This window comes from Anopheles arabiensis, chromosome 3, assembly GCF_016920715.1.
Source record: "Anopheles arabiensis isolate DONGOLA chromosome 3, AaraD3, whole genome shotgun sequence".
Taxonomy (NCBI): domain Eukaryota; kingdom Metazoa; phylum Arthropoda; class Insecta; order Diptera; family Culicidae; genus Anopheles; species Anopheles arabiensis.
Genome location: NC_053518.1, coordinates 70,245,189 through 70,267,400, shown reverse-complemented (window position 1 = coordinate 70,267,400; position 22,212 = coordinate 70,245,189). Strand labels below are relative to the sequence as shown.

Genomic DNA, 22,212 nt, shown 5'->3' with positions numbered 1-22,212 from the left:
CCTTTGCTCGAAACGTCAAAATCCGTCACAACTAGTTTCAAAAAGCGTCGCCAGCGAAGGAAATTCGCACCGATTTCGAGCGTTGGCGACGGTTTTTGGAATGCAGGACCCTCGCTCGAAAGGAAAAAAAACCCGTCACAACTTAACTTTCAAAAAGCGTCGCCAGCGAGGGAAATTCGCACCGATTTCGAGCGTTGGCGACCTCACGAAACGCAATTTTTGGCTCGCGTTGGGCGTGTTTAGACGGTGAGATTGAGCGTTCGAAGCGATTCAAATGAGCGATTCGAGTGACCAGAAATGGAGTGTGCGAAAAAGAAAACCGTGTGTACCGGTGCAGAATTGCTTGCGAATGCAATTGTTAATACAAAAAATATCGCTTATGCTGCTGCTGCTTTTGTTTGTGGAAATAGTGGAGAATAGAATAATAATCAAATGATTTCTAATAGTGGCCGCTGGAATCACGCACATGGACAGAGCATCAGTGCAACCTATTCGGTCGGTTGCTAGGTAACCGTTTGGAAAGGAGAAAATGTATTTCAAACAAGCTGGAAAACCATTCACCAACGTAGCAGACTAGAACAAACATACCCAACAATGGCTTCGTACCCGTGTGCAGTTTTCCCGGAGGAAATAGAACCATTTGTTCAAAGCATTCGTCCCTACCAGGTGGCTGATATTGGCAGCAAAGGGTAAGAGAATCTCATTGCCAACCGTGTAATCTTCAAAATTACTCTCCATCCACGTGTGTTACTCCCCATCCGCAGATGGATCGAACAACACGAAGTGCTGCAGAAGCTCTGCCAGCAGGCCTTCATAGAGGCCACCACCAAGCAGGAAGAGGTGGTGAAGGAGCAGCTAGTATTGGAGGACAAAATTCCACTCCTGGTGCACGAGCTGTATAGTGTGTTGGTGTGGCGCACGGAAGTCCTTCCCCGGCTGCTAGTACTGAAGAACCCCGACGCTTCCTTCGTGCTGTACAGCGTGATCTACCACGAGGCCAACGTGTGCTCGCTGCTCGAAACGGTCCTTTACCATCGGTCCGGCTGCGAGGCGCTCGGTAGCAACGCACTCGATCTGATCGACTACTGTGCCCAGGCTGCCGGGCGGCTGATTGGACTGCTAGCGAACGGCTACAACGACCGGGAGGATGATCCACCGCCCGACGAGCTGCTGAACGAATCGACCGCCGAGGAAGTGGTACGCATGGGACGTACCATGGACTTCCGCATCGGGGTCAAATCGCTCGGCATCGTGTCGTACCTCGTCGAAGGACTGGACCAGTTGCCGCTGAGTGCTGCCACGCGGCTAGTGCGCGTTCACGACTTTCCCTGCCTGATTGCGGAAGTGCTACACGCCAAGCCGTGGTTGCGCCGCAACCGCGAAGGTGTGTTTGAAAAGTATCGCAACGGCAGCTGGATACCGGCCCACGGCGACGCGATACTCAAGGTGACGGAAACCGAAGCCCAAACGTGGTTCTGTCTGTATCGGCTACTGTTCAACGGCGATCTTATGAGGGACTACGAAATCAACGGCTACCGGCACCGGGAAATTGGCAAATGCATTGGGTTAATGAACGAACAGCTGCTTGATCAGCTGCCGGCATTGATCCCGCTGAAGCAGCATCTCTGCACGCTTCAGCTCACGAACGAGGCGGGAGGAGGAACGGGGGGATCCACTGCTTCGTTGCTGCTGGAAGAGCTGCCAGAGGTACGCGAACGGCTGATGCAAGCGGCTCGGCGTACCGGCTGGGACCAGATAGTGGAAAAGCAGCGGAAGATTTTCATTGACCTGGAAGAGCATGATGTGGTCGAGATGGCAAAACGCATTGGCGCTGCCTACAATACCGACCTGCTGGAGCGATACACCGAGCAGGAGGAGAAAAGGCGCAAGCAGGGTGATAATGACGCGAGCGCGGTCAAGGTGTGTGGCAACTGTGGAGCTTCGGCAGCCAAGAAATGCTCCAACTGTATGCATGTGTACTACTGCTCTCGGTAAGAACAGTCGATCCAGCTGGATTCCAATTTGAAACTACAATAGTGTTCTTCACTGCGATACACATTACTTTTCTTCTTTCACAAACAGCGACTGTCAGCTGCAAAACTGGACCGACCACAAAGAACTCTGTCGTCAGCTGAAATAACGCCCCTCCTCCCCACGGTAGAGATTGCGGACCGTTCTCGATAATAAACTTGCACACAGCAGAAGATGTAGTGGTTTTGTGTAATCTTTCAGCAGGATACACCTCGGTTTATGTGTGATCTTCTTACACGTTCACAAAATAACTCATAATGTACGGCGGCAACTGTGGTTTAGGCTGTCTGCCGAAGGTGCTCCTTGATGACGTCGAGGGCTGGAGTCTCCTCTCCGAAATCCTGAAGTAACAAATGGACGCAAACAGAAAAGACGAGAAATGCATTACCGTGATTGTCGGGAAAAGCAACGAGAGAGCCATCGGAGAATTTCCATTGAACGAAACACCTACCTTCAGCACGACGCAGGAGGCGCCGCAAATCTTTCGGGGCTTGCCTTCCTTGTCAATCTTGCACAGGCCGGACCATTCGCCGAGCTTCTTGTTGGAATCGACACGGATCAGTGGAATCTGGTGCTCGTTGCACAGGGCCGTGATCAGCTTCTTGTACTGCGGCTCGTCGCAGCTCTCGGCCAGAATGCACAGCACGGCCTGGCGTTTGTCGAGCGCCTTGCACGCTTCGTGAATGCCGTGCACCAGTCCGTCGGCGATCAGCGACTTCTTCAGCACCTCCTGGAGGGCGGTGTTGACATCCATCGAGCCATCGACGGGTGCACTCGGGGCTTCACTGTAACACACGGTGCGGAAGAGAAGGACAACGAAACATCCGTCAATAGTTGCACATATACAAGCGATGTTGGTTGAAGCCAGTTGCTGGTAAGCGTGTTTTGTGGCACACTTGCGTCCTAGCACCCAGCCATGTCAACAAACTGATACTTACACTTCGACGTCGGACATTGTCTACACCACCAAGGTACGAGGACGAGGACCAAATCAGCAAAAAGACGAAAAAAAAAGAAAGAAAACAGAGCGTTAGTTTGTTCCAGCACAGTAGCAAGGCCACATGGAAGATCGGTACGCCGCGCTGACATCAAAACACATCTTCCGCATCCGCTGACAAATGGTCACACACAGGAGCACCACCGGGCGACTCCATTCGTACATCCGCGCGCACACACATCCATCCATCCGTACAGCGCGGGGTACCAAACGGTGCAGCACAACGGTGGCTCTATTTATGCTATTTCAGACCACTTTCGACCAGCCAGGTGGCGCAATTACACGCTCACATTGCAGCCAAACGTTGCGGGAACCATTTTGATACCATTGGCGGCGCACAAATCGACATTTTCCAGCACTTACGGCAATTTATTTGCTAAGCGACACGAAATGTGTTTCACTATCGAAGCCTACGATTGACGGAAAAGAAAGAAAAAGACAGCAATCTGCCGGAGATCGCCGAGCGGAAGTTGATGGTGCCTGTCAGCTGTCAGATGATTCAACACTTCAGCTGTCAAGCAAATTTAAGCACGTGCAACTGATTTCAAGCAAGTTAAAATGCTTTGAAATATTTCACAGCTAATTTTGAGGAATAAAAAATAATTTCGTGAGCAGCCAGTTTGCGTAGGAGTCAAAATTGGATTTAATTTTACCATTTTACAATTAAAATAATTGTCTACCAGCCCATACAATACAATTGGTATCCCGGGCACACTAGACACGACAGGCGGCTCTGATTTGGGGGCGCTTGATCGATTCTCGATTTGACAGCAATGCAATTTTCTAATCTAAACGTAAACATCAAACACTTCTGGGCGAATAATCTTTTCCACAGTTTGGCGCGTCCTAAAACGGAAAACTTTGCCCTAAAACTCATGCATCCGAGCTGTGCAGAAAGAAGCACGAAAGAACTAGCCGCACGGGAGAAACTTTTAGCCGATGACACAGAAGGAGTATATTTTCCCCCTTTTTCGCCGAAACCTTCCCCCCGATATGAAGCACAAAGCTTAAATTTAAGCAGAATTGGATATGCTTTTCCATTATTCAATTGGAATCGAAAGTCTGGTTTTAAAAGTCTAAATTCAGAGGCTAATTTAAGGAGGGGACAGAGATTAAAGTAAAGCTATAGAGAAGAGGAAACAATAACTAACAAATAATTCATCAACAGAAGCTCAACTTTACATGAAAGTTGTTGCTAATTGATTGATTGATGCTAATCCCTTTGATTATAAAATATATTTTACATTTTTTTTAATAAATTTCTCTACATGAAGATCAACGAACTAAATTTCTGGGAAAGAGATCACTTTAACAAACTTGATTGAAAACGCCAGTGCTGGTTGTTGCGAATACTAATAATAATGAAAGAGGGAGCGATGGCGGCCCAACAATAATGGTGGATGATTGTTTACCCATCGTCCGCCTCCTTTCCCTTTGCCTCAAGCCCCACAAACAATTAGACAAAAATGAAATGCTTGCTAGTTTATACAAAAGTTATATTCTTGCTTGCGCTCCAAACTAATAATAACAAAAGTCTCGCGACTAAGGGCTAAGTGTGTTGTAGTGGGGTTAAATAAATTTATTTCCATTAGATCCGCGTAACCGCGGGGACCGCCGCTTAGTCGGCCGACGACATTGCTCTGGCCTGTGCACGCACGCGCTTCTCGTACTCCAGCCGATTCTGGCAGTAGATGGTGTACGCTTCCGCCTGGGCCGGATCCTTGATGTTCGGTTCGTTCAGTAGATCCTGTATGCCGAGCAGGATCTGTTTGATGGTGATGGCCGGGCGCCAGTCCTTCTCCTCGTCCAGCAGCGACAGACACACCGTCCCGGAGGGGTACACGTTCGGGTGGAACAGCGGCGGCTCGAACTTACACTTCGGCGGGCTCGTCGGATAGTCGTCCTTGAATATCATCTTCAGCCGGTACAGTCCACCCTCCCAGGCGGTGCCCTTCTTGCCGGGAATGGCACACTCCCAGGTCATCAAATTCAGCGATCCGTCCGTGTTCTTCACCGGACGTGCGACGAAGCCGTACGGGTGATCCTTGCGCCAAGCTTTGCGCTCCTCGCCGAGCCGCGATGCTGCTATTCCGGACATGGTTCGGTCGGGGGACTCGCAGTCTCTTGGTTATGGTGCTGGTTGGTCGCTTTTTTCTGGGAATGCGTAGGATGTTCTGATTTTTTTAGGGGGAGCTACGTGACGCTGCTTTCCACGCGCCCAATATTGTTTATGATGCGTATGGGCTGACAGCTTCCCTTGAAATAATTCACGCTGCCTTTGTTTCTCGAACAATTCATCGCAGCCTGCTACATGTGTGCGTGTGCGTATGCGTGTGTGTGCGTCTGTCATAGGCTGCATGACAGTTGAGGTGGTTGTGTCAACAGAAACCAAAATAACCACAAACAGCCCCAAACAACGCCGTGTGCCTGCGCGGGTCGAATAGTTGTTCAACTCGGAATATTGCATTCGATAGCGTTTAAAATTGTTGAAGCGGAAATGGAAGAGGCTCATCTGTAACTCCGGAATATTATCCCAGGTCCAAAATAAAACGATTGTTCGGCGTGACCGGCATACCCTTCTTCACCGTACCTGCCTATCTTGGATTTGAGGAAATTTCTTGCATTTGATGTAAAGGTAACCAAAATTGATCTGTTTTTATGTTCCTGACCTTCCTCATCAAACGGTAATTTAAATCTGCTTGCAGGATGGCTTACGCGGTGCTGGAAACGACGGACGTACTCGGGAATAAGGAGATTCTAGCTGCACCCGAGGGCTGGGTCCGTTGCACAAATGGCAAACAGTACCTCTGTTGGCCGAACGTGCGGAACATTAACTCGCTAAATGCACTGCTACAGGATGCGCATAGTGTACCGTCATTGATGTGGGAAAAGCACGAGTGTGTCATTAAGCGGTCAAACCTGGCGACGCTCGCGCTGGCAACTAAAGCGATAGACGACATGCAGAACCCCAGCCCAGAAAAGGGCGCAAGTGCCAAAGCCACCTCTAGCAGTCCTGCCGCGAACACGCGTAAAAATGCGCAGAAAAGGTTGCTCGATGAATCGACCCTCGACGATGTTGCCTGCTCCGACGCGGATCTATTGCAGGAAAGAGCGGCACCTAGAACGTCCCAAGCAATGGAAATGTTTACCGCACTCCAGTGCCTAATCGAAAAGAATCAAGAGGAGATGACGAAAAAAATGAACGAGGGATTCTATCGAATACAAAAAACAATGGTCAGCCTAATGCACAAGCAGGGAGATGTAGAGGACTTGACGGACGCATCGGACACCTCGAACACGGTCCCGGCAGCACCACCAGCAGCAGCAGCACCACCAGCAGCAGCAGCAGCATCACCAGCGCCGGCTGCGGTTAGCACCAAAAATTACTTTGGCTTCAATATGAAACCTCTCAAAACTGTCGAAGAAATGTACAAGTTCGAGGAGCGGTTGAACGCGGAAAACTATCGCAAGCAGGTGCACGCCTGGATCGACAGTATCGTTTCGTACGAGCGCAATCCGGAGGCTCGCATGATGGAAATCTTGGATCTCATGTTCGATCGGCACCTGCTGCCGCTGTTCAGCTGGACCGGCACTAGCACGAAGGGGATCAAGAAGTGGCCGTTCTCGGGGTTTGGCAACATCATCAGCCTGTATGCGTACACCGGGACGACCTCTACGCACCAGGCGGACAAGCTCTTTGTGTCGCAGTTTTTTATGAAAAAGCTTCGACACGCAACGACCCGTGCCGCTACGCTGAAGGGGCTGCGAAGGTGCGTACCGCACTCGCCGGGTCCGAGAAAAATACGAACGAGCAAGCCGGACAACAGTGAGGTGCGTGAGGTCGACGGGATCACAAAGTACGTTAAGATAAGCCGGGTCGACTACAGCACCATCTCGGAGAAGGTGCCCAGTGACTCTGGTAAGGATTGCAAGGATAGCATTGGTAACAGCAGCAGCGTTAACTTGCAGACGCAGTTCAAACAAGATTCAAACGACACGCAGGATGTTTTGGAGGATGACGACGAGTACATAGACTTTAGCAATATAGAGCTCAAGCCGGAGGAGGACATGCAGCCAACATTGTTCATGAGCGCGGATGAGGAGTCGGAATGATGCGGACGGTTGTTACGTACGGTGAAGAGTTTTAAGCTGATATTGGGATAGGTTGAGAAGCTGTTTTGTATACTGCCAGATCCATACAATCTGTTCCATTATTTATTTTTAATTGCGAGATAAGGCTCTTCTATATAGCTATGATTTAGCCTAAGAATTGTTTTTTTCGCTTTGTTGTGACACCTTTAGGCTGACGATACACGGCACGGAATCGTGAGATCCCTTCTCCACGAGGAAGTATGTATATAGTTTTTTTTTGCCATAGCGTTTTATTTGGTGTTATCATAAAAATAACAACAATTCGATAAATCTCTTTATCAAAGTATTTTATCACATGGATGGAAAAGGGGGAATAGCCAGTAACGGGCGAAGTGTTTGAATCTGGTGACATATTTCAAGCGCTGTAAATATTGCATTGAAATATTGCATCCGGCGTTATTCCTTGCGCTCTATTTGACATACGATAAATGACAGATGTTTGTTTCAATAGCCCGAATAACAACAAACAGAAGCACAAGCACAGCGGACGACGCCGATTCCGTGCAGGAATTTTTGCGTTTTCTGTGGCGTACGGTGGAAATTATAAAGGAAACCCATTTGTTGCAAGCCAAGGTACACCAAGACGTAGTGCGACACGTAACCATCTTGTCGCAGCAGCAGGTAACATTAGGCAAACATAGCTGAGTTCTAAAGCTCGCGTTTTAATTTGTAGGATGCCCTACATCTTAGTGGAAATAGTGGACGAGGGTGGCAACAAGGAGCTGATTGCGGCGCCCGAAACATGGCTCGAGCGGAACGAAAGAGACTCGCAAGCGTTCCTCTGCTGGCCGAGCGTGCGGAACATTACCACGCTCAATGCGCTGCTGGCCGACGCCAGCAGCACTCCGTTGCCCGGGTGGGAAAAACACCCGTGCGTGATCAAATGCTCAAACATACAGTCGCTTGCGATAGCTGGCAAAATGATCGACACCTTACAAAAACACTGGAAGGACTATGGCGGTGGTGCGTCGAAAAGGAGCAACCGACCGGGTGATGCCAGTAATGGGTCGAGTCTGAAAGTGAAGCAAGGAAACGGTTTCCGAGATGAGTATCAGACGGCTGCTCGGTTCGAGGACGAACAGGACGAAGAGGAGCTGACCGGCATGCTCGTCGAGCTGACGCGTAAGATCGAAAGCAGCAACGATGCGGTCAGAAAAAGACTGTACGATGGTTTCCGTCGGGTGGAGAAAAGTTTGGACGAGTTGGCGGAAGATTCGCTTCCGTCACCGAGTAGAAATACAAGCAACCTGCGCAAGCCATCCGGCCAGGCATGGTCACCGCCGCACAGCGCGTTCGAGTTTTACGTCAACCCGCTTACCTGCATTGAAGAGATGAACGATTTCGAGGAGCGTTTGTACGACGACGAATATCGAACGCAGGTTCACCGTTGGATCGACTACACCATCGGCCACGAGCGCAAGCCGGTCAAGCGCATGGTGGAAATACTGGACGCGCTAATAGATATCGCTTTTTTGGCGAAATTTACCTGGACCGGCCGAAGCAGAACGGGCAAACTTGCCCTGGTGGACTACGCCAACATTGTTGACCTTTTCCAGTACGCCGGTACGACAAAGACGCACCTAGCCACGCCACGGTTTGTGGCAGAATTCTTTTCCAGAAAGCTAAAGCACCTTTCCGCGGCAAAGCTGAGGCAAGCGCAGCAAAAGCGCAACCTTCCGACGGGGGACAAACATCCATCCTGCACGGAAGAAGACGACGAGAGCACCCAGACATCCGCGACACCATCGTTTACGTTAGAGGACGAAGATAGCAGCATCGCAGAAACCTCGGCACCGGACACGATTGCGACAAAAGACGACAACGCAGAATCCAGTGCTCCTTCTTCTCCTCCTCTTCCTGCTTCTCATTCTTCTTCTACGCCCCCCGTTCCTCAAACCGCACAAAAGATGCAGCCCAAAAGGATGACCACTAGCTCGGAGATTATTATCGATCGCTTTAACACCATCGAAGAGTTGGATGCGTTCGAAGAGCAGCTGAACGATCCGGAGATTCGTGTGCGCGTGCATCGCTGGGCTAGCGAGACGGTTGGCTACGAATCTGATCCGGATCGTCGCATGATGGAAATGTTGGACCTCCTGTTCGATCGTCACTTTCTACCCAAGTTTACGTGGCGAGGAAGAAGAGAAGGAAGCTACGCGCTGTTCAAGTACAGCAACATCCTGCGGCTGTTCCAATACGTTGCCACTAGCGCGACGCACCTTGCCGACCCGCTTTATGTGGAGAAATTTTTATCCAACAAGCTGAGACATGCTGGCGTACGGGCGGAGCTGTACCAAGGGTTGCGAAAGTCGGTGCCGAGGAAGCGGCGCCTTGTATAATTTTGACACAACAATCGATTGACACGTGATATCGGAACGGTACCGAAGTGTGTGATGCTACTGGGACATTTGCAATGTTTTAGCGTGTTTCGTGAATTGCACTGTGTATATTAAGAAATAAAGAATACAAAAGATAATCATCTAAACATAACATTAAGCAGTATACAAGTATTTGAATTAGTGGTGGGAGCTCGGAATCGGACCTACCCGATGCTGGAATCGATTCCGATTCTGGAGCCGATTTCGAAATTGACTCGGGAGCTGAATCCGAAATCGACTCCGGAATCCGAATCGACCTGCAATTTGAACGGGTAACGGAATCAGGATTGACTCCAAAAATGGAATTAGCTCCGGAATGAAATTTATGAAGCTAATGAAGGAAGTTATTATGAAGATGCCTAAACGAATACTACATTTTTCTAATTTGAATGTCGTATGTGGAACCTGCTGTACCGCTGCGGCATCCTTGTCCCATTGCCGGAAGGCTCCACAGGTGTCCCCAAATACTCTACGCGCCATTTCAACAACAGGAAATTGGAATAATATGAAATATTTCAGCAACAGACTTCCTTTGCTGTCGAATAGATTGAAACATTTCACTCTCGTTGTGTACGCATCTGTCAAACAACGAATTTCGTTAGTTTTGATTTGCCGATAATCCTAGACGCTAGCGCGAACAGAAAGCACAAATATTGAGCGGACAAAAATGCGGATTATTCTTTAAATATTGTGTCCAGCGATTATTTATCTTTAGTCCCAGGTGATATACATCACACAGTGACCAGTTGTTTGTTTGTGTATCGTCCATTGAGTGGGAAAGCTGATCACACCGAAGGAAAGCAAAAAAAGAAGGTAAGCACGACAGAAAAGGTTGAACTGATGGCGGAGGTAATACAATTTCTCAGCAATTGCAGGATGCCGTACGCAGTGGTGGAAACGGTGGATGCTGCGGGAGATACGAAACTGCTGACTGTGCCGGAGCAGTGGCTTGTTGTCTGCGAAGCGGAAGGCGTCGAGTATCTGCGTTGGCCGGATGCGAAAAGCGTTAGACACATTAAATCACTGCTGGCCGACGATCTAAGCCGCCCGGAGGCTTCATGGGAAAAGCATAAATGCACGGTAATCTATAGGGATATTGCGTCGATTTTGGTAGCGCAGCAAACGCTGAAAATAATACAGCAGCATCGCAAAACAGGAGACACCGTTGGCATCGCGAACAGCAGTACACCAATTGTTGCGATGAATCCGGCAGTCATTCATGCTGGAACAATTCAATCGAGTGGAAATGGGCAAGGAATGAGTGTTCGTCCGAGTACAACAGAAGAGCGAGATCCCTTTCACGATGTAGATTCCGCACCGCCGATGTTGCAACAACAGGGACCAAGCCATTCGGCAAGCCGACAATACCAGGAAAATGACCCATTTGAAGATATCGGCAAATTTGAGGACCTAATCCCACAGAATGTTAGTTCCGTGGAGAAAGATGGTTTGCCTACTGTCGTCGACACGAACGAACCGGGTTATGTTGAGATGATGCACACCAACAAGAATGTTGAAAATGATCCTGCCCAAGATGTTAAACTATTTCCCCAGCTATACGACATGATCCTTGAACTAAAAAGCATGATGAAGGCGAACCAGGAAGAGATTAGACAAAAGCTAGCTGAAGGCTTCAGCCAACTGCAAACAGCCTTCAAGACCTGGACGGAGCAAAGTGTGCACAAGCCACAGGGCCAGCAAACCTCGTACGATCCCGTTGATTATGAAGTGTACGGGCTGGCGAGCATAGAGGAGGTGAAGGGCTTTGACGAGCGTTTGAAGGATGCAGAGTTTAGGCAAGGCGTTCACAAATGGATCGACAGTTTCGTTAGCGATGTAGAGAGTTCGTGGAATCGTATGAAAAAAATGATGATCGTGATATTTAGTCAAAAGTGTGTGCTCGATCTCAGCACTACCGGTTCGGGGGGACTGAGATACCCTATACTCAACTGCTTACAAATACTGAATTTGTTCAAGTACATCGGTACCACCAGCAGGCATCAGGTGAACGATGGTGAGGTGCGAGATTTCTTTATAAAACGTATAAAGTACGCAAAGGACATGGAAACCTATAGTCACACACACGCACCGTCGAAGAAGAAAAATGCTAAATTACGTACGATTGCACCGAGCTTGCGTCTGAGCGTGGAGGAGGTGTGCGAAGATGAAACGATGATGGAACTGGATGAAAGTATGGAACAGATTGAAATGATGAAAGAGCAGAATGGAAAGAGAATGCGGCTCGATAGCATTGAACAGCAGCGGGAAAGTAGCTCCAAGGAAGGTAGTCTACCGACTGTAGTGGGAGGAAATCTGCCAGACAGCAATCATGTTTTCCCTCTCAAAACGCTTGACGACATGAATGCATTTGAAGTTAGGCTGTGCGACGAGCGTGAACTAAAGCATACGCAGCTGTGGATTGACCAAAATTTGCACTATGACACGAAGAATGTTGAAGATCACATGAAAACTTTGCTGGAGCGGTTGGTGGATAAAAATGTGTTGCTTAACTTTTGCTGGATCAAGGACACTGGCGGTGGAAAACGTTCGCTGGCGGAGTATAAACACTTTGTTGGACTGTTTCATTATGTTAGGGAAAAAGGAACTTATGTACAAGATCAGGGATGCGTATCTAACTTCTTTACTGAAGTTTTGGACCACGTGTCGTAGGGCTGAGCGCTTAGCACAAGAGGGCGAGGTAAACGTGAGATTGGTTTAGCTGCTAAGGATATATGCAAAAACTATGGATATCAATTTTATTGAATAAAAACTGCAGTAATCTAAAGACTCATACAATATAAAATTAAACATTCTGTTTAAAATACTGTTAGGGTTTTGAAAACAACGTCAAAAGTCACATGAAATATTTCACACGCAGGTGGGGTACGATGCTGTCATGCGAAATGCAACGAAATGACGTCTGTTTGTTGTGAATTTTAGAACGAAGCAAACACAATCCACAGCCGAATGAGGGACGCCGAGACGAGTAGAGAGTTGAACGCATTTTAATCGTGATTTTAATCTGCATTACCTTCGAGATTCGTCTTTCTTTCGACCATTGTGTGTAATTCGATCCAGTGTTGAAGTACCAATAACGATAATACGTCAAGATTAGGAAGTTGATCATCGACCTAGGAAAGACCTGCAAACGACTGCATTTATACGAGATATTCAGGGAAGGTAAGCGAACAGAATGTGGTTCAATTTCTTGGTTTTATGATGTATCTAAATAGTTTAATGCAGATTCTGATTGCAGGATGCCGTACGTCATAATAAAGACGGATAACGCAGCGGGCCAAAAGAAGCTGCTGGTGGTGCCTGAAACATGGGTGGAAAGTAAAGCCGGACAAGGCGAATATTTGCGTTGGCCAGATGCGAAAAGTATAAAAAATCTGAAAGAACTGCTAGAGAATGAAGAAAGCATCCCATCAGCTGTATGGGAAAAACGTAAATGCAATATCATATACCAGCACGTTCCTTCTCTAGCATCAGGAGAGAAAACGATAGAAATTATGCAAAATTCGATTCCTGCTGGTAAAGGCACCAGTACAAGCACAACGAAGAGTATGGAATGGAAATGTGCTAAGGATCAGAAGAATGAACCAGGAGCGTATCATCCTCCTTCGAAAGGGACGCTGATTGTGGTTGAAGAAACACAGCCGAGTGAAAATTTGCAGGATTTATTAGGCGTTGTGATTCCCAAGGAGGAGATCGAGGATTCATTTGAAGATTCGAATGATCTGCTAAGAATAGAACCTTTAAATGTTTTAACTGAAAGGGACAGACAAAGCAACGAACAAAATCTGATGTCCTTGCTAGGCATCGAGGAAACGGGGTACGATCCATTCAACGATGTAAGTCCTTCTGCGGAAGTATCCCAACCAAGTGCGAGCAAGGTAGCTGGGAAGAGTTCTGCAAAGATCGATCCACCTAGAAATCCAAGTTTGAATGTGATCGAGGCAAAACAGCTGAGAGATTTAGACATAATAGAGTACGATCCGTTTGAGGAGGTAAGCCCTTCGCCGGAAATATCCCATCCACCTAGTAAACCACGTGTGAATGTGATCGATGCTAAGCAGCTGATAGATGATGCACAACGCTTCTTCTCCGACGCCAGCAAAGAGGCGGATAGTGAACCATCCGTAGAGATTCAGTCATTTTCTCAGCTAATCGATATGGTACAAGAGATAAAATTTATGATCGAAAAAAGTCAGAAAGACATTAAAAAAATTGTGTCCAATGCTATGTACAAAATGACTAGGTCCATTAATATGCTGCTGGATGGAGAAGTTACTGGGATGCCGATCGATAATCTGTCGGATGATAATGAAGGACTGAAATTCGACGTGCTAACGAGCGTAGAGGCAGTGGAAAACTTCGAAGAACGTCTGAAGGACGAAAAATATCTGAAGGAGATACACAGCTGGGTCGATTCCTGTGTCCGTTTTGAGGGTAGCGCACAGCACCGTATGCATAAAATGCTGGATCTGATATTCGACCGAAAACTATTTGCAAAGTTCAGCTGGTCAGGAAGATATAAACTCCCAATGCAAAAGTATACGAATATACTGAAACTGTTTGAATACATCGGCACCAACGGTATGGAACGCGTGGAACGGGCGCATGTAGAAATATTCTTTAAAGGAAAATTGACCCATGCCTATGCTAGGGTACACATTACCAGTACGGACAGATCGCACCCAAAAAAACGGAAAACTGCACTCCAGACGTGCGATCAAGGTCAGGCAAGCAAATCGAAAACAGGTCCAACAGAAGAAATCTCAAACGCATCGGAATTGAATGTGAGTGTGCAAGGTGCCAGTCATGGAGGTAGCTTCGAACAACAAAAAGGAAACTTAGAAACGGGACAAGCTTCAACAGCACTACCAAGTACTTCAAAACCATCCGTAAAGGTAATTTTACCTGTAGTTAATGTTAATCCTATAAAATCGACGATACAACTGGATGGATTCGAAAGTGCTTTAAACGACGCGAAAAAGAAATCCAAGTGCATAGATGGGTTGATAGAACGGTTGGCCAAATTGCTGATGCTGAACAACGGATGAAAGTGTTGCTGGAACGGCTGATTGATAGAAATGCTTTGCAAAATTTTTGCTGGATGGATACTGGCAGCGGAAAGCGACGATTAGACCAGTACAAAAACTTTATTCGACTGTTCGAGTACGCCAGCAGAACCATGGTATCCAATACTGTCGTGTTTCATCATGAATTGGTGGCCGGCTTCTTTGCAAAGACGTTGGACCACGTGTCGTAGCAAGTAGGCTGAGGAAATTAAAATGCGAACGAAATGAAATAAATGGTGATCGACCAACAATTGAAATATTTCACACGCGTGGTGTACGATGCTGTCACGCGAAATGCAATGAAATGACGTCTGTTTGTTGTGAATTTGAGAACGAGGCAAATGCAATCCACAGCCGAATGAGGGACGCCAAGACAAGCAGAGAGTTGAACGCATTTTAATCGTGATTTTACTCTGGATTACCTTCGAAATTCGTCTTTCTTTCGACCATTGTGTGTAATTCGATCCAGTGTTGAAGTACCAATAACGATAATACGTCAAGATTAGGAAGTTGATCATCGACCTAGGAAAGACCTGCAAACGACTGCATTTATACGAGATATTCAGGGAAGGTAAGCGAACAGAATGTGGTTCAATTTCTTGGTTTTATGATGTATCTAAATAGTTTAATGCAGATTCTGATTGCAGGATGCCGTACGTCATAATAAAGACGGATAACGCAGCGGGCCAAAAGAAGCTGCTGGTGGTGCCTGAAACATGGGTGAAAAGTAAAGCCGGACAAGGCGAATATTTGCGTTGGCCAGATGCGAAAAGTATAAAAAATCTGAAAGAACTGCTAGAGAATGAAAACAGCATCCCAGCAGCTGTATGGGAAAAACGTAAATGCAATATCATATACCAGCACGTTCCTTCTCTAGCATCAGGAGAGAAAACGATAGAAATTATGCAAAATTCGATTCCTGCTGGTAAAGGCACCAGCACAAGCACAACGAAGAGTATGGAATGGAAAACTGCTAAAGATCAGAAGAATGAACCAGGAGCGTATCATCCTCCTTCGAAAGGGACGCTGATTGTGGTTGAAGAAACACAGCCGAGTCAAAATTTGCAAGATTTATTAAGCGTTGTGATTCCCAAGGAGGAGATCGAAGATTCATTTGAAGATTCGAATGATTTGCTAAGAATAGAGCCTTTAAATGTTTTAACTGAAAGGGACAGACAAAGTAACGAACAGAATCTGATGTCCTTGTTAGGCATCGAGGAAACGGAGTACGAGCCCTTTAACGATGTCCTTCCAAGTCCTTCTGCGGAAGTATACCAACCAAGTGCGAGCAAGGTAGCTGGGAAGAGTTCTGCAAAGATCGATCCACCTAGAAATCCAAGTTTGAATGTGATCGAGGCAAAACAGCTGAGAGATTTAGACATAATAGAGTACGATCCGTTTGAGGAGGTAAGCCCTTCGCCGGAAGTATCCCATCCACCTAGTAAACCACGTGTGAATGTGATCGATGCAAAGCAGTTGAGAGATGATGCACAACGATTCTTCTCCGACGCCAGCAAAGAGGCGGATTGTGAACCATCTGTAGAGATTCAGTCATTTTCTCAGCTAATCGATATGGTACAAGAGATAAAATTTATGATCGAAAAAAGTCAGAAAGACATTAAAAAAATTGTGTCCAATGCTATGTACAAAATGACTAGGTCCATTAATATGCTGCTGGATGGAGAAGTTACTGGGATGCCGATCGATAATCTGTCGGATGATAATGAAGGACTGAAATTCGACGTGCTAACGAGCGTAGAGGCAGTGGAAAACTTCGAAGAACGTCTGAAGGACGAAAAATATCTGAAGGAGATTCACAGATGGGTCGATTATTGTGTCTGTTTTGAGAGTACCGCACTGTATCGAATGCACAAAATGCTGGATCTGATATTCGACCGAAAACTATTGGCCAAGTTCAGCTGGTCGGGAAGGAATAACCAACTCCCCATGAAACACTATGAGAATATACTGAAACTGTTTGAATATATCGGTACCAATAGTATTGAGCATGTAAACCGGGATGATGTGACTACATTTTTTTTAAATAAACTAAAACATGCTCCGAACAGGGTAAATCTCCGCTCTTTTGCTAAGAGCGTACCAAGAAAACGAAAACACCCAAATAAGAGAAGCGATCAAGGTCAGGCAAGCAAATCGAAAACAGGTCCAACAGAAGAAATCTCAAACGCATCGGAATTGAATGTGAGTGTGCAAGGTGCCAGTCATGGAGGTAGCTTCGAACAACAAAAAGGAAACTTAGAAACGGGACAAGCTTCAACAGCACTACCAAGTACTTCAAAACCATCCGTAAAGGTAATTTTACCTGTAGTTAATGTTAATCCTATAAAATCGACGATACAACTGGATGGATTCGAAAGTGCTTTAAACGACGCGAAAAAGAAAATCCAAGTGCATAGATGGGTTGATAGAACGGTTGGCCAAATTGCTGATGCTGAACAACGGATGAAAGTGTTGCTGGAACGGCTGATAGATCGAAATGCTTTGCAAAATTTTTGCTGGATGGATACTGGCAGCGGAAAGCGACGATTAGACCAGTACAAAAACTTTATTCGACTGTTCGAGTACGCCAGCAGAACCATGGTATCCAATACTGTCGTGTTTCATCATGAATTGGTGGCCGGCTTCTTTGCAAAGACGTTGGACCACGTGTCGTAGCAAGTAGGCTGAGGAAATTAAAATGCGAACGAAATGAAATAACCCAAGTGACCTTTTCGAGCAGATTGTTAGCGGTTATCGAGCTGCTGGAAGCTTGAAGACCCAGGTGACAACTGTTCTACATTTTTAGCTTAAACTCATTGTGAACAGCTCGATTTAACCCATTGCCTCATATAAACGCTTGAAAACATGGATGTGTGAGTGAACAACGATGTGTTGAAGCGTTGATGTTTATGTCCGAACTTCGGTAGAAGCCGGACAAACAAGAAGCTTGCAGTTTCGTCCTCGGTGTTTAACAAAAAAAAAAAACACTGAGTAAGAAGAAATAAACGATCTATCCAGGAGTATCAGAATAGCGGAGAAACGCAGGGAAAATAACAAAACAACGTGAAAGAGTGTTTTATAATAAACTTTTTGTTTGATACGGATTGAGGAGTACGCATGTTTTGTTTTGGGCCGGTAGCTTGTGCACAACGTGATGACAATTCTCAAAATGGCACCAAAAAAAAAACGCTTCACTCTGACGTTTGAACTGTTATAATAAGCTTAAACTCTGCAACATCGCTTGCTCTTTAAGGCAGTTTTAAGCCTGCTCTTTAAGCTTCCAGCAGCTCGATAACCGCTAACAATCTGCTCGAAAATGTCACTTGGGTTAAATCGAGCTGTTCACAATAAGCGAAAGGCCACGGGAGTGACAAAATGCTGACAAATTTTTCAAAATGTGAGCTTTTGTCACTTTTTTGAGCTTTTGTCAAAATTTTGTGACCTGGAGCAGCCAGGAAAAAAAGTTGACAAAAGTTAACAAATTTGACGTTCGTGAAAAAGCGTAGACAAACAGCTATTTGGCGCAGTTGTGTTCCATTGTTATGATAATAATGCTAAAATGCATGATTCTAATTGATTTAGGTACCTATTTAGTACTTCTTAAACAAAATATCGATGATATTCAGATGTTGGAGCTTTTTGTCGCTCTTGTGTATGTTTTTGGTGCGGCCACGAGAAAAGCTCTTTTTTGCAGTTGACAAGCAATTTTGACAAAGTTGAAAAAATTTTCAACATTTTTTCAGCTTCGTGGCCACGCGCTAAATGAGTTTAAGCTAAAAATGTAGAACAGTTGTCACCTGGGTGGTGATCGACCAAGAATTGAAATATTTCACACGCGTGGTGTACGATGCTGTCACGCGAAATGCAATGAAATGACGTCTGTTTGTTGTGAATTTGAGAACGAGGCAAATGCAATCCACAGCCGAATGAGGGACGCCAAGACAAGCAGAGAGTTGAACGCATTTTAATCGTGATTTTAATCTGCATTACCTTCGAGATTCGTCTTTCTTTCGACCGTTGTGTGTAATTCGATCCAGTGTTGAAGTACCAATAACGATAATACATCAAGAACAGGAAGTTGATCATCGAGCTAGGAAAGGCCTGCAAACGACTGCATTGATACGAGATATTCAGGGAAGGTAAGCGAACAGAATGTGGTTCAATTTCTTGGTTTTATGATGTATCTAAATAGTTTAATGCAGATTCTGATTGCAGGATGCCGTACGCCATTATAGAGACGGATGACGCTGCGGGTAAAAAGAAGTTGCTGGTGGTGCCCGAACCATGGGTGGAAGACGAAGAAGGCGAGTATTTGCGTTGGCCTGATGCGAAAAGTATGAAAAAACTGAAAGTACTACTAGAGGATGAAAAAAGCAGCCCGACACCTGTATGGGAAAAGCGTAACTGCAAGATTATATGCCAGGAAGTTCCATCACTAGCAGCGGGAGAGAAAACGATAGAAATCATACACAATTCGTCAGATGCTGGTACTAGCGATCAAAGTACGGGAACTAACAAAAATCTCATTGATACAATAGCTAAAGCCACCAGCACGAGCTCAATGAAAGGAGGAAAATGCAAAACTGCCATTGCCCAGAACAGTAAAACGGTAGCGTACGATCCTCCTTCGGTAGGGAGTACTCTTATTGTGGTCGAAGAATCACAGCCAAGTGAAAATTTGCAGGATTTATTAAGCGTTGTGATTCCCAAGGAAGAGAACGAGGATCCGTTTGATGATTCAGACGCTTCTGAAGAACTTTTGAAACCGAGCACGAATGATCCGCTTGAGCAGGAGTGTTTCAGTGATATGACAGAAATAGAGAAACGGAAAAATGAACAGAATCTGTTGTCCTTGTTAGGTATAGAGGAACCGGAGTACGATCCATTTGATGATGTAAGCTCTTCATCGGAAGTATCCCAGCCAAGTGGAAGCAGCGTAGCTGGGAAGAGTTCGACAAACATTGATCCTCTTAGCAAACCACTTTTGAATGTGATCGATGCAAAGCAGCTGAGAGATTTACAGATAATAGAGTACAATCCATTTAAGGAGGTAATCCCTTCACCGGAAGTATCCCAGCCAAGTCTGAGCAACGTGGCTGGGAAGATTTCTGCAAAGATTGATGCACCACGAAATCCACGTTTGAATGTCATCCATTCAAAGCAGCAGAGCGATTTAGAGACAATACAGTACGATCTAGTTGATGAGGTAGGCCCTTCGCGGGGAGTATCCCAGCCAAGTGTGAGCAACATGTCTGGGAAGAGTTTTGCAAAAAATGATCCACCTAGAATGGCATGTGTGAATGTGATCGATGCAAAGCAGCTGAGAGGTTTAGATACAATAGAGTACGATCTAGTTGACGAATTAAGCCCTTCACCTGCAGTATCTCAGCCAAGTGTGAGCATCGTGTCTGGAAAAGATTCTGTTAAAAATGACCCACCTAGAAAACCACGTGTGAATGTGATCGATGCAAAGCAGCTGAGAGATGATGCACAACGTTTCTTCTCCGGCACCAACAAAGAGGCGGACAGTGAACCATCGGTAGAGATTCAGACGTTTTCTCAACTAATCGACATGGTACACGAGTTGAAGTGTACGATTGAACGAAATCAGAAGGACATAAAAAAAATAATTTGGAATGCTATGTATCAAGTGAACAGATCCATTCATAAGCTGCTGGATAAAAAAATGAATGAATCGTGTGAAAATTTATCAGATGACGATGAAGACCAGACATTCGACCTGCTAACGAGCGTAGAGGAGGTGGAAAACTTCGAAGAACGACTGAAGGATGAAACATATCTGAACAAGATACACCGATGGGTCGATTATTGTGTCCGTTTTGAGAGTAGCGGTCATTTTCGAATGCATAAAATGCTGGATCTGATATTCGACCGAAAACTATTAGCCAAGTTCAGCTGGTCGGGAAGGAATAAACAACTACCCATGAAACACTATGAGAATATACTGAAACTGTTTGAATATATCGGTACCAATAGTATTGAGCATGTAAACCGGGAAGATGTGACTACATTTTTCTTAAATAAACTAAAACATGCTCAGTACAGGGTAAATCTCCGCTCTTATGCTATGAGCGTACCAAAAAAACGAAAACACCCTAATAAGAGAAGCGATCAAGGCCAGGCAAGCAAATCGAAAAAAGGCCCAGCGGAAGAAATCTCCAACGCACCGGAATTGAATGTGAGCAATGAGAGTACGAGTAAAATTAGTGCAGTTGGTATCGAACAAAGTATACCCAACTTAGAGAAGCGACCAGTTTCGATAGCTCCTGCTGGTACTTCATATGCTTTCATCAAGGAAATATTACCCGAGATTGATATTGCTCCGGCTCAATTGCTAGCAGAAATGGATGATTTCGAAACTGAATTAAATGACGAGAAAAGGAAAAAGCAAGCTCAAAGTTGGGTCGACAGAACGGTTGGACAAATAGCTGATGCTGAACAACGGATGAAAGTGTTGCTGGAACGGTTGATTGATAAAAATGTCTTGCTAAACTTTTGCTGGACGGATACTAGCAGCGGAAAGCGACGATTAGACCAGTACAAAAACTTTGTTCGACTGTTTGAGTACGCCAGCAGAACCATGCTATTCAATACTGTCGTGTTTAATCACGGGTTTGTGGCAAGCTTCTTTGCAAAGACGTTGGACCACGTGGCGCAGCAAGTAGGCTGAGGTACTGGAACCTATTATAATCGTTAAAATAAATAGGAACATTGCTGAGAGTGGTGCGTTTTTCAATCAGCACATGAGATAGGTAATTTTCAAAGATAGATTATCCATCTTCGAAAATAATCTTGTGTTGCGCATACAAGAAAGAGGAATTGATCTGACTTGAAAACGAGAATTTTTAAAAAGAACTAAGAAAAACTACTTGAATTAAGTCCAATATTCTGTTCATGCAATGTGCGTGCGTAATTTGAAAACAATATTAACAAGTAAATAAAGCTGGAAACATAAAAAATAAAGAGCTTTTGGGTTTTTTCTCATGCGATGAATAGAGTTTTGAGCGATACGAAGGCGTCTGTTGCATGTGTATGCAACTGGGAATATAAATATCCTGTACCGCAGGAAGCAGTGCTTTTTTAAAGGAAATCCTGTAGTTCCTACTAGTGATGGGCTGCATGGAGCGCACCCACGACTCCGATCCGATTTCGACTATTGTTCGTCCGATTCCGACTCCGACAATATATAACCACTAGATCCGTCCGAAGTCGGAGTCGTCCGGAGTCGTTCGGAGTCGTCCGGAGTCGTCTGGAGTTATCCTTAGTCGTCCGGAATCGCTCGGAGTCATCCTTAGTTCGTTCGGAATCGTTCGAAGTCGTCCTTAGTTCGTCCGGACGACTCCGGCTCCAGGCGACTCTGGACGACTCCAGACGACTCTGGACGACTCCGACCAACTCCGGACGACTCCGGACGACTCCGAACGACTCCGGGTGACTTCGGACGAATCCGGATGACTCCGACTCCGGGCGACTCCGGACGACTCCGAGCGATTTCGGACGATTCCGAACGACTCCGGATATTGCAGCGCGGAACTACCTTCCGGAGTCG

The 22,212-nt window shown here is 45.9% G+C and overlaps 8 protein-coding genes across 14 annotated transcripts; 6 read left to right on the top strand and 2 right to left on the bottom strand.

Annotated features, from left to right (window-relative positions):
• The first annotated feature begins 20 nt into the window (after window positions 1–20).
• LOC120904646 (zinc finger MYND domain-containing protein 10 homolog) lies at window positions 21–2,204 on the top strand. Its single transcript, XM_040314821.1, has 4 exons — window positions 21–246; window positions 447–689; window positions 765–1,991; window positions 2,083–2,204. The coding sequence occupies exons 2-4, from the start codon at window positions 595–597 to the stop codon at window positions 2,138–2,140; spliced, it is 1,380 nt and encodes a 459-aa protein (XP_040170755.1). The 5' UTR covers window positions 21–246; window positions 447–594; the 3' UTR covers window positions 2,141–2,204.
• A 2-nt stretch (window positions 2,205–2,206) lies between these two features.
• On the bottom strand, window positions 2,207–3,506 carry LOC120904648 (40S ribosomal protein S12). Its single transcript, XM_040314823.1, has 4 exons — window positions 3,392–3,506; window positions 2,970–2,989; window positions 2,483–2,816; window positions 2,207–2,372 (listed from the first exon to the last, which is right to left on the bottom strand). Exons 2-4 carry the CDS (start codon window positions 2,984–2,986, stop codon window positions 2,310–2,312), a joined length of 414 nt encoding a protein of 137 aa, XP_040170757.1. The 5' UTR covers window positions 2,987–2,989; window positions 3,392–3,506; the 3' UTR covers window positions 2,207–2,309.
• A 1,072-nt stretch (window positions 3,507–4,578) lies between these two features.
• LOC120904647 (SUMO-conjugating enzyme UBC9-B) lies at window positions 4,579–5,283 on the bottom strand. The gene has a single exon (XM_040314822.1). The coding sequence runs from the start codon at window positions 5,124–5,126 to the stop codon at window positions 4,647–4,649; it is 480 nt and encodes a 159-aa protein (XP_040170756.1). The 5' UTR covers window positions 5,127–5,283; the 3' UTR covers window positions 4,579–4,646.
• A 107-nt stretch (window positions 5,284–5,390) lies between these two features.
• On the top strand, window positions 5,391–7,385 carry LOC120904645. Its single transcript, XM_040314819.1, has 2 exons — window positions 5,391–5,663; window positions 5,734–7,385. Exon 2 carries the CDS (start codon window positions 5,735–5,737, stop codon window positions 7,139–7,141), a length of 1,407 nt encoding a protein of 468 aa, XP_040170753.1. The 5' UTR covers window positions 5,391–5,663; window position 5,734; the 3' UTR covers window positions 7,142–7,385.
• Window positions 7,386–7,501: 116 nt separating this feature from the next.
• On the top strand, window positions 7,502–9,670 carry LOC120904644. Its single transcript, XM_040314818.1, has 2 exons — window positions 7,502–7,753; window positions 7,854–9,670. Exon 2 carries the CDS (start codon window positions 7,855–7,857, stop codon window positions 9,517–9,519), a length of 1,665 nt encoding a protein of 554 aa, XP_040170752.1. The 5' UTR covers window positions 7,502–7,753; window position 7,854; the 3' UTR covers window positions 9,520–9,670.
• Window positions 9,671–10,117: 447 nt separating this feature from the next.
• Window positions 10,118–12,366, top strand: LOC120904447. 2 transcript variants are annotated; one of them, XM_040314416.1, is made up of 2 exons: window positions 10,118–10,371; window positions 10,425–12,366. In XM_040314416.1, the coding sequence occupies exon 2, from the start codon at window positions 10,435–10,437 to the stop codon at window positions 12,226–12,228; it is 1,794 nt and encodes a 597-aa protein (XP_040170350.1). In that variant the 5' UTR covers window positions 10,118–10,371; window positions 10,425–10,434; the 3' UTR covers window positions 12,229–12,366. The 2 variants fall into 2 exon arrangements, with proteins under 2 accessions (XP_040170350.1, XP_040170349.1); XM_040314415.1 differs by having other exon boundaries at window positions 10,119–10,371; window positions 10,434–12,366.
• Window positions 12,367–12,500: 134 nt separating this feature from the next.
• LOC120901937 lies at window positions 12,501–17,756 on the top strand. Of its 3 annotated transcripts, none has more exons than XM_040310311.1 (3): window positions 12,505–12,738; window positions 12,815–14,298; window positions 16,783–17,756. In XM_040310311.1, the coding sequence occupies exons 2-3, from the start codon at window positions 12,816–12,818 to the stop codon at window positions 17,316–17,318; spliced, it is 2,019 nt and encodes a 672-aa protein (XP_040166245.1). In that variant the 5' UTR covers window positions 12,505–12,738; window position 12,815; the 3' UTR covers window positions 17,319–17,756. The 3 variants fall into 3 exon arrangements, with proteins under 3 accessions (XP_040166246.1, XP_040166245.1, XP_040166244.1); XM_040310310.1 differs by having other exon boundaries at window positions 12,802–14,298; XM_040310312.1 differs by lacking the exon at window positions 16,783–17,756 and having other exon boundaries at window positions 12,501–12,738; window positions 12,802–14,906.
• Window positions 15,032–21,626, top strand: LOC120901936. Of its 4 annotated transcripts, none has more exons than XM_040310308.1 (2): window positions 15,032–15,213; window positions 18,845–21,626. In XM_040310308.1, the coding sequence occupies exon 2, from the start codon at window positions 18,859–18,861 to the stop codon at window positions 21,331–21,333; it is 2,475 nt and encodes an 824-aa protein (XP_040166242.1). In that variant the 5' UTR covers window positions 15,032–15,213; window positions 18,845–18,858; the 3' UTR covers window positions 21,334–21,626. The 4 variants fall into 4 exon arrangements, with proteins under 4 accessions (XP_040166242.1, XP_040166241.1, XP_040166240.1 ...); XM_040310307.1 differs by lacking the exon at window positions 15,032–15,213 and adding an exon at window positions 18,449–18,781 and having other exon boundaries at window positions 18,835–21,626; XM_040310306.1 differs by lacking the exon at window positions 15,032–15,213 and adding an exon at window positions 18,450–18,781 and having other exon boundaries at window positions 18,858–21,626.
• The last annotated feature ends 586 nt before the right edge of the window (window positions 21,627–22,212 follow it).